The sequence below is a fragment of the Apteryx mantelli genome, chromosome 8 (assembly GCF_036417845.1).
Source record: "Apteryx mantelli isolate bAptMan1 chromosome 8, bAptMan1.hap1, whole genome shotgun sequence".
In the NCBI taxonomy this organism is placed as follows: Eukaryota; Metazoa; Chordata; class Aves; order Apterygiformes; family Apterygidae; genus Apteryx; species Apteryx mantelli.
This window is the reverse complement of record NC_089985.1, coordinates 36,246,063-36,256,656: the sequence shown is the minus strand read 5'-3', so window position 1 is coordinate 36,256,656 and position 10,594 is coordinate 36,246,063. Positions and strand designations below refer to the sequence as shown.

At 43.2% G+C, this 10,594-nt stretch overlaps 1 protein-coding gene across 3 annotated transcripts; it reads left to right on the top strand.

The window, feature by feature from the left end:
* Nucleotides 1-68: 68 nt before the first annotated feature.
* ECHDC2 (enoyl-CoA hydratase domain containing 2) lies at nt 69-7,519 on the top strand. 3 transcript variants are annotated; one of them, XM_067301268.1, is made up of 10 exons: nt 69-207; nt 1,832-1,899; nt 2,509-2,596; nt 3,090-3,176; nt 4,327-4,419; nt 5,045-5,101; nt 5,512-5,699; nt 6,140-6,190; nt 6,500-6,547; nt 7,250-7,519. In XM_067301268.1, exons 1-10 carry the CDS (start codon nt 84-86, stop codon nt 7,325-7,327), a joined length of 882 nt encoding a protein of 293 aa, XP_067157369.1. In that variant the 5' UTR covers nt 69-83; the 3' UTR covers nt 7,328-7,519. The 3 variants fall into 3 exon arrangements, with proteins under 3 accessions (XP_067157369.1, XP_067157370.1, XP_013806076.1); XM_013950622.2 differs by lacking the exon at nt 69-207 and adding an exon at nt 287-1,097; XM_067301269.1 differs by lacking the exons at nt 6,500-6,547; nt 7,250-7,519 and adding an exon at nt 6,379-6,493.
* Nucleotides 7,520-10,594: the final 3,075 nt, after the last annotated feature.

The following is a 10,594-nucleotide window of genomic DNA, read 5'->3' as shown; positions in this document are numbered from 1 at the left end:
GCGGCGGCAGGAAGGGGCGGGTCTCGCCCCGCCCCGCGCGAGCCGCTGCGCAGAGCGCGGCGCGGAGCGCGAGGAGCGGCGCCATGATGCGGCTGGGGCGGGCGGGGGCCCGGGCGCTGCGCGGGCCGCTGCGCTGGGGGCCCGGCGGGGCCGCGCCGGCGCGGGGCGCGGAGGTGCTGGTGGGCGCGCCCGGCGGGGAGAGCGGCGGTGAGTGCGGCCCGGCCCCGCTGCGGGGCGGGACGGGAGCGGAGCGGCGCGGGGGGGCCCGCGCGGGGCCGGGGCGCTTATTTAAGCCGCTTCCCCTCGAGCCGCCCCGGGGCGGTTCTGCAGCGCCGGCGCGGAAACCCCTTGGCCGCTCCCCTGCGGCGGCCGCCCGCCCGCCGTCTCCTCGTCTTAAATTGCGTCCTGGCGCTTTCCTCGAGGGCGCCGTTACCGGATAAACAGCTGGAAGCTCGGGGGGGGCGGGGGGGGTTTAGTTACGCAACTGATCTTAACATAAGCAGTTCTGGTTTGCATGCCTGAGTTGGGTTTTCTGGCATCCGTAACGTAGGGTACTGAAGGCAGGTCTGCGCCCGTGCGAGGGTGAGGGGCACTGAGCAATTTGCCTTTTGGGCCAGATTGGCAGTGCAGTTGCTTAACGGTAAGGGTAACTATTTCTGGAGCTTATAAACACTTCCTCAGTTTCTGCTGCTGTTCGCTCAAGTGTGGATTTGCGCTGTTCCCCATCCCCCTTGCGCACTGACCGGCCGTTGGCAAGGGCAGAGGAGTAAAGACAGGGCTCTCCGGCAGAGCAGAGGACTCGGCGCGTTGGAGCACCCTGGGCAAGTGCAGCAGCATCTTAGGGAGGATTTGGAGGGCTGGGAAATGAGCCCAGCCGGGAAAACGGGAGCCGGACTTGCAACTGCATCACTGCAAGCAGGGGCCGAGTCCCCTTCCTTGCGCTAGTACTTATGTGCCTCACTTTACTATGAGCAAAGCCTGTGAGTTTTGGAGAACTAATTAATTCTTGCTTGTGGAAGCTTGCAGACAGCACCATAGAAATGCCTCTAAGTAAAGAAGAAGGTGACCAGTGTATGTCCATCGTCATAAAATGGCTTGTAAGTTGGAAACGGAGCCCATGCCTCCCCTTTTCTTCAGCAGAAACATTTGGAAATGGTTCTGCTATGAAACACTGCTACTGAGATGTTTTTTTCTCTCTGAAACATGTAGAAATCATCAGATAATAATTTACAAGTCACAAGTGCAAGGGAGAAATAGGTAGATGTTGTGGTCTTTTTTTCTGCTCGGACTTACGAACTCTGAATGAAGTCCTTTCCACTAATGAGCTTAGCTTTAAATGAAATAGATCTGCACTTTGAAAGTGGTTCTGGAGCGTGAACTGAGAGTGCCTAGTTTGTGCTGTTCTCATGCAAACAGCAATTCCGAGAAGATGTTTTCCTTCATTAAGGAATATACCTGAGCACAATAGGACTGTGCCTTGGGAACTGAATTAAATAATGCTGGAAGCAGAAACCTAATATGGATCATTTCCTTTTTTCTTGTCATTATTGCAGATGCTTCTAAGATATAAATACCTGAACCATGTTCATTTTTTTAAAGGTCTGCTTATTTATATTATTTGCAGTGCTGCTGAATTTTAGTCATCCTGCATAACTGGATTTTACACACAATCCACCACCTCCACTTTTAAAATAACTGATTGTTTTTAGAATATACCTTGTAGGCATTTTCAGAAAAGAGAAGATGCAGCATATGCAGATATTGTTCCCAGCTGAATGACTGTGTCAGAGAATTAAACAAAGTATAACTGAAGTTGTCTCCTATCACTAAGGTATTGCTGAAATCCTAATGAACCGACCCCACGCAAGAAATTCATTGGGAAAAGTATTTGTAAATGAAGTGAGTATAGCCCTGGCCTGTAAACATGTTTGGAATCATGATCGATTAACTAAATGTGATGAGAATAGCTGTGATCAAGACTAATTTGTGGGAAATTTTGAGACAAAAACTTGATCTTTTGCTAAAAGTCAGTGTAGACTACATCGGGGCAAGGCATCTTGGCCTGAAGAAAAGGGGATTGGGATGTGTGTACATGCAGTAATGTCACATGAAGACTGAACAGAGATACTGGAGCTAGATTTAAGTTAGCTGATTCAGACGCAAGTTAATGTGTCTTACTTCACTTGAGTAATTATGACAAAAACACACTCAGTGTCAGGCCTTAGCAGATGGTCTGCTCGAGGTCAATACATTCCAGAGAAAGTCTGGTTCAAGGCTGAACAGGAGGAAGGACAGTTTAAGGTACAGCAAAAGTTTGTCTTTGAATGGAGGAAAAGAGATGGGAAACCTGTCATTCTGAAACTGTTATGAAAGGATCGTGCTGGCTCTACATAAATGATTTTCCCATATGTCATATGGGGAACGTTTTGTCATATATTTGATAATTTAGGTATATACATCTACATGCTCAAAGTTTTTCTTCTCCTGTTTGTATTCCCTCTCTCATAGCTGTTCAGTGCTCTGGAACGTCTCCGCTTCGATGAGAAGGTTCGTGTGGTGGTGTTCAAAAGTGAAGTTAAAGGTGTATTTTGTGCTGGTATGTAACAAAGGCTCTGCAAGGTGTTATTAAAAAATGGATGACTCGGAGCTGGGGATTGATCAGCCTGTGCAGAAAAGCACACGAGAAGAAAAACGGGCTGGATTTTGTGTAACAAATAGTAAACACATTGCTCTGTCTTTGGCCTGTTTGCCTCTCTGATTCAATAATGAAGACGTGTGATGGAATGAGCCACGCAGGCTGAAGTCTAAGCCTTTCTATGCTACCATTTCTTCTCAGTTTATAACCACCTTCAAGCCCAGGTGATTGGTGCTCCTCTGAAAACAATTCACCAAGAGCAGAATGGAGCGTCCTAGCCGCTGCTCCAGCCCAAATGTTCATGCTCTAGAGCTTCCTCTGACTTTACTTAACCAGGAAACTGGCATTTCAAGATGACTTCTGAAGTTGTCTGTCCTGTGGGCTGGCAGCAAGGAACACAACTCAGATGTCTTTCCTCTGTTCCTGGATTCTAACCTTTTTCTCTCCCATTTAGGTGCAGACCTAAAGGAACGTGAAAAGATGGATGACGCAGAAGTCGGGCTCTTTGTTAAAAGGCTGAGAAATCTCATGGATGAAATAGGTAAATGATTATCCCAGTTTGAAAATCCATTCCGTGCTGTCCACGTTGAGACAATTAGAATTACTGAAAGAAAGGAAGGGTGCTAGTCCCAGTATCCATTTAGGAAAAGCTCCCCAAACGGCTCTGTCATAGGCCTCATACAAAGATATGATCAGAATTAAATACCAGCTGTCCTGCTGCTACTCCAGGGGCAAGATGCACTTCAGCACTGTCCTTTCCAAGATGAAGAGCAGCACACAGACATGCATATAATAAGTATCTGCAATAACAAAGCATCGTATATAAAGTTCCATGTAATCCTTGGGAGAGAATGCTAGACAGAATGAGTAATGCTGGTTGTCTCATTTTTTTAATGCCCCCCCAAAAGCACGGATGATATGGTCTAAGAACATGGACTCAGATCTCTGAATGAATCTGTTGCATCTACGGGTTTTTATACCTTCCACGCCTCCTTCTTTTAGGAAAGGAATATGTACTTCTAAAATTGATTTTCTTGGCCTATTTATGAATTTTTCTGTTGTCACTGGAGAGGAATACTGAAGTCAAATCTGACTGGAATACCGGTCAGAATAGCACTAGTAAAATTACAATATGTAGAGAATGACTGCGTCTCACAGACCACAGAAACAGCGTTACAGGGAGGGTTTCCTCGTGGTTACAGCACAGAACCAGCACATGCTTCTGAAGCTCCCTGACTGAATACTTAAAAATATATTATTGAGCAACTAATTTCCAGATGCCTCAGTTTGCTCAACTATGAAATTACAGCAGTATTTGCCAAGTTCAGGAGCCCTGGATAATGTTTAGAAAAGCACTTGAAGAGCTAACCCTTGTACCAGTGAATAGGGACAGTGCCTTTGCTTCGACTGTTTAATTGTAACAGCTGGACATTCATGTCATAAATGTGCAAGGAGACAATTCATCCTGCTTTGTGTTGCGGTACTCTACAAAAGGGTATTTTCATTTTTCTTTCAGAGAAGGGGGAAGCACAAAAAAAGACTCAGTTTCTACCACTTAGAGACAATCAGAATGTTTGTGGCAATCATACAAAAGAAAAGGAAGTCTGACCAGTTTGAAATGCTTGAGAAATTCAATGCTTGGGAAAACTGCTTCTGGAACAGAACTTGATGATCTCTATTGTTTTCTGTAGCTGCACTGCCTGTACCCACGATTGCTGCAATAGATGGCTATGCTTTGGGTGGTGGACTGGAACTGGCGTTGGCTTGTGACCTTCGAGTAGCAGGTTTGTGTGTTGCTTAATGTAGGATTCTCCTTGTAATTGGTGATTACCTTTTAAAGAAAACTTGCATTCGTGATAGCTGACTGCTAATAGAATCCAGTTGGCTAACAGAGGAAATTAAACAGTTCAGGAAATTACTAGGCATCTGTCCACAAATTGTGACATTTAGTTACTACTGGGAAAGCAGCTTCCTTGCTTAAAAAGTAAACCCTATGTTTAGGCAAGATTAGAATCCCTTCAGAAAACTATTTATTGGTGAGATTAAATAATTATCGTATAATATTGGGTCAGCACTCTGACTTGATCTAGCCTTCACTGCTTAAATCAATTTTGACTGGAAGCCTTGCTTCTTCTCTTGCCTTTCTTCGATTCATTACATTTCATCTACTATGGGCCCAAGATTCATTCTTCTAGATAAAATTGCTGCCTTATGGGTAAGCAGCCAGACTGCACATCCCTCATCTGACTTGAGAGGGAGGTTGGTTAAGCACTGCAATATTCAAATTTTCCAGCTACTTGGAGAAATGTAGTTCCACTACAGCGTGGACAGTTTGTAGTTGTACTAGCACAGCTTCTTCTATCATCAAAAAGTAATTTAATCCCCCCACTTTTTTTTTCTTTTTAATAGCTTCATCAGCTAAAATGGGCCTTATTGAGACCACAAGAGGGCTTCTTCCTGGAGCAGGTAATCTTGTTTCATTAATATTCAGTCTCTTACTTTCTCAGCTATACAGTAAATATTTACCATTAGAGCACCTGAAGGGTGTTGGGTTTGGGTTTTGAATGTAAATTAGAAGCAGCATCTTGTAGTGACCGAAGAGATCTATGAATCCAGGATTCTGTTCCAAGCCCTGTCTCTGACTTGCTATGAATTTAGGAAAGTCACTTTACTTTTTTCCCATTTATGAGAATACTCACAAGGATGCTGAAGACTTTCAGATGCTTAGCAAAATGCTGAGATCCTCAGCTGGTAGTAAATGAACAAATACATGATCCTATATTTTTCAAACCTCTTTGTTATATGAGGAAACAAAATATTATTACTTTTTTGCATTTCTCAGAAATGGAAAATGGTGTTTTGACTATTGTCTTAAGGTGGAACCCAGCGCTTGCCCAGATGTGTTGGAGTAGGCCTTGCAAAGGAGCTCATTTTCACGGGTAGACAGATTGATGGACACCAGGCCTTCTCGATGGGCTTAGTAAATCACACAGTGCCACAGAATGATGAGGGCGATGCAGCTTACCAGAGAGCATTAACTTTGGCTAAAGAAATCCTTCCTCAGGTCAGTGTACTATTCATGTGGTCAATGTGCAGAAGGTGTCCCTGCTTCCCTTAAGAGAAGAAAAAAAAGAATTAACTCTGAAGTGCCTTTCCATGAAACATTAAAATCTTAGTTTCTGTCATTTAAGCCTCTTAACCCTGTCCTTTTTGTGAATGCAGTTTCTGCAGGAACAAGTGTTGACATCAAGCTACATAACCCATAGGACAGTTTTACGCCACAATTGTGGTTATGTAGACCTGCAGGCCACGCATGGAAACCTTACATTGCGTACATCTATTAACTGTAAATAATCCTAATTTGTGTTTTAAAGTACTCACTAACTTACTGCAAATTTCTGTAGACTGAAAGGTCATTTGGAGGTAGGGTAATGATGTAACAACAGCATTAATGTAAACTGATGTGGCTTTAATTATTATTATTTTTTATTTTTTTTAATAAAGGCTCCAGTTGCTGTGAAAATGGGAAAACTGGCAATAAACAGAGGAATAGAGGTAATACAATTTAAAAAATATATTAAGATAAAGACAGCAGACAAGCAGCTCTTAAAAATTACTATGGTAAAAATGTTTAGAATGCACAAATTATAATCCTTGTTTAAACAAGGCATTTAAAACCTTTTCAAGGTTTTTAAAGATTGGCTTTAAAGACAAAATTAACATGGCAGGATTTTGTTCTACAGATGTTAGCACTGCAGTTCTAACACAGGAGTGAATGTCAGTACCAGTCACTGCAAGTGAACATTTATTGCTCTGAGAGTTACGGACTTCACGCAAATCACATTCCTTCCGTCTCATCCCCAGGTTGACATTGCGTCAGGGATGGCTATCGAGGGGATGTGTTACGCCCAGGTAGGTTACCTTCAAAACGCATCCCTGAAAGGAATAACTGTACGTTTTCTGAAGTGGGTGGGATTTCATAGCATCATCTTGTGATTTCCCCTCTATAAAGGAGGCCTAACAGATAAAATCAAGGCTCTGAGAACACACTTCGGTGCAGTTCCAGATTTCTGTTTCAGAATATTAACTGTTTTCTGATAAATAGTTGCCTTTTTCAGCTTTCCTAGGGCCAAAGTCATTCCTTAAATACCCTTCTACCTAAAGTAATTGTATATTCTTACAGTTTCAACAATACATTAATTACAGCATGAGCTTTACAAATGGTTTAGTATTAATGGATTAAAAAAATGGGTTCCTGTTACAGTCATTCTTTTGGACAAGTTTTGAGAGCACACACCTTTCTCAGCTCATAGAACAATTTAATTGCTTTGCCCTTCAGTGTATTTTAAGGTGATACATAATTAAATTATTGAAAATGCTTTCCTTATATAGTTCTCTGGTCTACAGTCTTAGACATTTTACTTGTGATTTACACTAGTCTGTTTTCCTGATTGCAAAGTGTGGAAGAGGAGACTTAATTTACTACTGAGAGAAAAACAATCTCTGCAAAGGCTCTAATACCACGACTGCCAAATTAATCGGTACTTAAAATCATATCAGATTTGTCAATGAAAACAACCTTTTTTTTTTTCTTTTTTTTTTTTTTTAATGCAGAATATTCCCACGAGAGACCGTCAGGAAGGGATGGCTGCCTTCAGGGAGAAAAGACCACCTCGGTTTATTGGCAAATAATGCTTCCTGGTGTCCCCTTAATTTTTTTAAAGGTAACTTGAGAGTGAAGAGGAGCCACTAATTTCTTGGGATTATTTTTATGACTGCATATAAACTTAACTCTTTGCCACGGACTGCATTTGTGAATACTCCACTGGATCTTTTGTTGTTGGAAGAATTCCCCAATAAAAAAATTTAACTTTATAAAGCTGATCTTTTTAAAGAGGATACAAATCTTTTCTTTCCTTTTTCTGAATCCAGAACAAATTGACAATAAGGAAATAAGGGCCAGCACAAAATGAACAAATGGTCTTGGTTCATTAACTCCAGGATGAACTGCTCAGAAGGGCCTTCAATCTACAGGTAGACCTGGTTCATTTAGCTTCTGTCCTAGTCCTCATGCCTGTCACTTAGTTCTCCTTATGTGGTTCGCTAGGTGGCCGCACAGGAATGTGTGCGTGGGGCAGGGTGAGAAGCAGGGTTGCTATTTTCAGGGGCAGCAGATTTATGCTTGCCAGAACAATGTAACTCCTGATGGATTGTTTCCAGGCAGCCAGTACTGACAAATGCTGGATTACAAACAGCTGTCTGGTGTTTGCTGCAAATGAGAGAATTTAGAATTCTGTTTATAAACTTTGTACCTAACAGTGCAGAGACGTATCTGGAGTCTAAACATCTGGATGCAACTTCCTCAAAAAACAGGAGTTGACATTTTAAGTTCCTGAAGGATGCACTATCTGTGCCTTCCTCTGTGTCAGCAACAGTAAACTTACAGGCATGGCCTTCTTAAGAAGAGGTCCTGTAAGCAACACAGTACAAGATATTCCCATAACAGTTTATGAAGGATTACAACAGCCACATATGTGTTTGTACTTGCAGCTATTCATTTAGTATGGCTTGTGACAGATTTAGGTCTTCCATAGTGTGATGTATATGAATCTGTGCTATCCAGTATCTCAGCAGTGATTCGCTGGGCATCAGGATCACTCTGGACATTTTCTTTGATGTTACATAAATATGGCAGTCCATCTCCTTCAGGTAACATGCTGCAGTAGCTGGCAGCTGAAGTGCAAAGGGAAAGCTTATCTTCAGGAAACTTGCTGAGATAGCAGGAGAAAAAAAAACCACTCTAGGTCAGAAGAAGGCTATAGGCAAAGTGGCTGGGGGAATTTTCTTCCTTCGCACAGTTTTACCATTGAGGAGCTCTGCTGGGATACAAGAATAAGCAGCAAAAACTCAAGGGAGGAAAAAAAAAGTGCTGCAGGCATTCTAATTCACCCATGACGTTGTACACATCTCAGCCATGGGACTCAATTATAAAGAAAGATGATAAATTGTTTCCTTGAGTTCATAAATGATTCTTAGAATGGATCATAGAAGCGTTAAAAGAAACAGACTATAAAGCAATCATGGATTCATGACATAGATAAAATCACCATTTTCAAACTATGTTGCAGCTTTTTGTTGGTACTGTGGGGAACCCCAGACTTTTCTATACACGGATTAATGGCTGCCAGTAAACTATAACAACTTTACTCACAGTAAGTATCCTAGGTCCTAAACACATTTTTCTTTAAAAAGTCTTAAGTTGGATACAGAACAACTGAACTTTGTTGTGTTGGTTGAATGTATGTCAACAAAATGTCAGCTAGGAAATTATAGTTTAGACCAGCAATCTGTTTTGAATTGAGATTATTGTTTAATTCTTGATTATGCACAGTACAGTGAAAATGTCTGAGATAGATAGGAAACATTGCAACTATTGCTTCTAAAGCAACTGTCTTAGGATCCCGTTGTCTGAAGTTATCAGTCAGCTACTTCATTGGCCACAAAGGTTCCCTATGGGGAAAGAAAAGTCTTTCAAGCAAAGTGTCGCCATACAAAACTCTTAAGTCAGCAGTCAAGGCTCTCAAACAGATGTCGAGTGTATGGAGAAGCTTTGACTTGTCATATGCACATTCAAAAACCAGAAAGCTAAAAAGGATTACTGAACACTAGGTCGGATTAGACAGTGTTATGATATGCTGTAATTGTTCCCATCCTTGATGTAAATTTGTCACAGTAGCTAAAAGTATTATCAAAGTCACTCAGAGGACAGCCTTTAAGAAACAAGTCTCAGATACCAAGGACTAGACCTACAAACACACTGCATCTCAATGTCAATAGGAAAAGATTACTCAGAAGAGAAATCTATCTCATGATTTACAAAGAAATAAAACCTTTCCAAGATAGTCTGCCATTACTCTGCCAGGTAATCCATCCGCCAGAACAAGCAGAATTAACACAGAGCAGTGGTCTTTCATCCCCACGTTTGCTATGGACAGAGGAAAACAGAGCCCTCGCTCCAGTCAACTGAACGTACGTGTTTGGTGCCAGCAGTTGGCAATGTCCAAAACACGTGCATGTGTGTGACCTGCCTGCACGCCCATGCATGGCCCCTGCATCAGGCTTGCCTGCTGTGTCAGCATCGCGTGTTATTTGAGGCCCGCGGCACAGGGAGCAATTTGAGCAGAGCAGGGAACGATCCTGCTTTCCACCTGGCACCACAACCACTGCCCTGGGCAGCGCTCCACGGCCACAGCCCCCCCCCCCGCCCCCCCCCCCCCCAGCGGTGGCAGCACATTTCTACAGGTGCGAGGGGAAGAAACGGTGCAGTTCAGATCCACTTTTGTAGGGCAAAAGGGCAGCGGGTCAGAGCGGAGCTGCGGACTCGCCTGCAGCCCCCCCAGCCGCGGTCCTGCTGACCAGCCTTGGCCGCAGCCATTGGGGCAGTACCGGAGGGACAGCACCAGCAGTCCCACTTGCATCTTTCCCAGAAATACATGCCTCCACTCACCAGCTGTGCACGTTTTCAACCATTTCAACAAATAGAGAATCCTCTCTTCCCAGCAAGCATTTCCCTTTGCGGCCTGCCTAGAAGTGGAAGTTATTTCCTCCCTGGGGGAAGCTCCCCAGCAGCGGACCATGCCGCATGCTTGGGCGGTAGCACCTCTGCCTTCACGGGCCTGCAGCTCTCCAGCACGCGAAGCACTAGAGCTGGAGAAAGGGATTTCTAGTAAATAAACCAGGTTACCAAAAGATGCTTAGGAAATATAAGTTAACCGCATTGGTTCATGCCAAGTTAAGTCTTAAGGCAAAACCCAAGTACACTAGGCCACCACGTTAATTCAACTGCAAGTAAGATACCTCAGCTGCAACTAAGTGAGGTAACTAACTTCAGCAGTTCATACATTTACAAGCAATTTCCTACGTAAAGGGCTGCAGAGGTAAAGCAGAGACATTTAAGGT

Excerpts from the sequence above, each read along its gene's own strand:
- ECHDC2 (XM_067301268.1), top strand. The coding sequence starts at position 84 with ATGATGCGGCTGGGGCGGGCGGGGGCCCGGGCGCTGCGCGGGCCGCTG. Across the intron at positions 1,900-2,508 it reads GAAAAGTATTTGTAAATGAA|CTGTTCAGTGCTCTGGAACG; the intron begins GTGAGTATAGCC and ends CCTCTCTCATAG. Across the intron at positions 3,177-4,326 it reads AAATCTCATGGATGAAATAG|CTGCACTGCCTGTACCCACG; the intron begins GTAAATGATTAT and ends TGTTTTCTGTAG.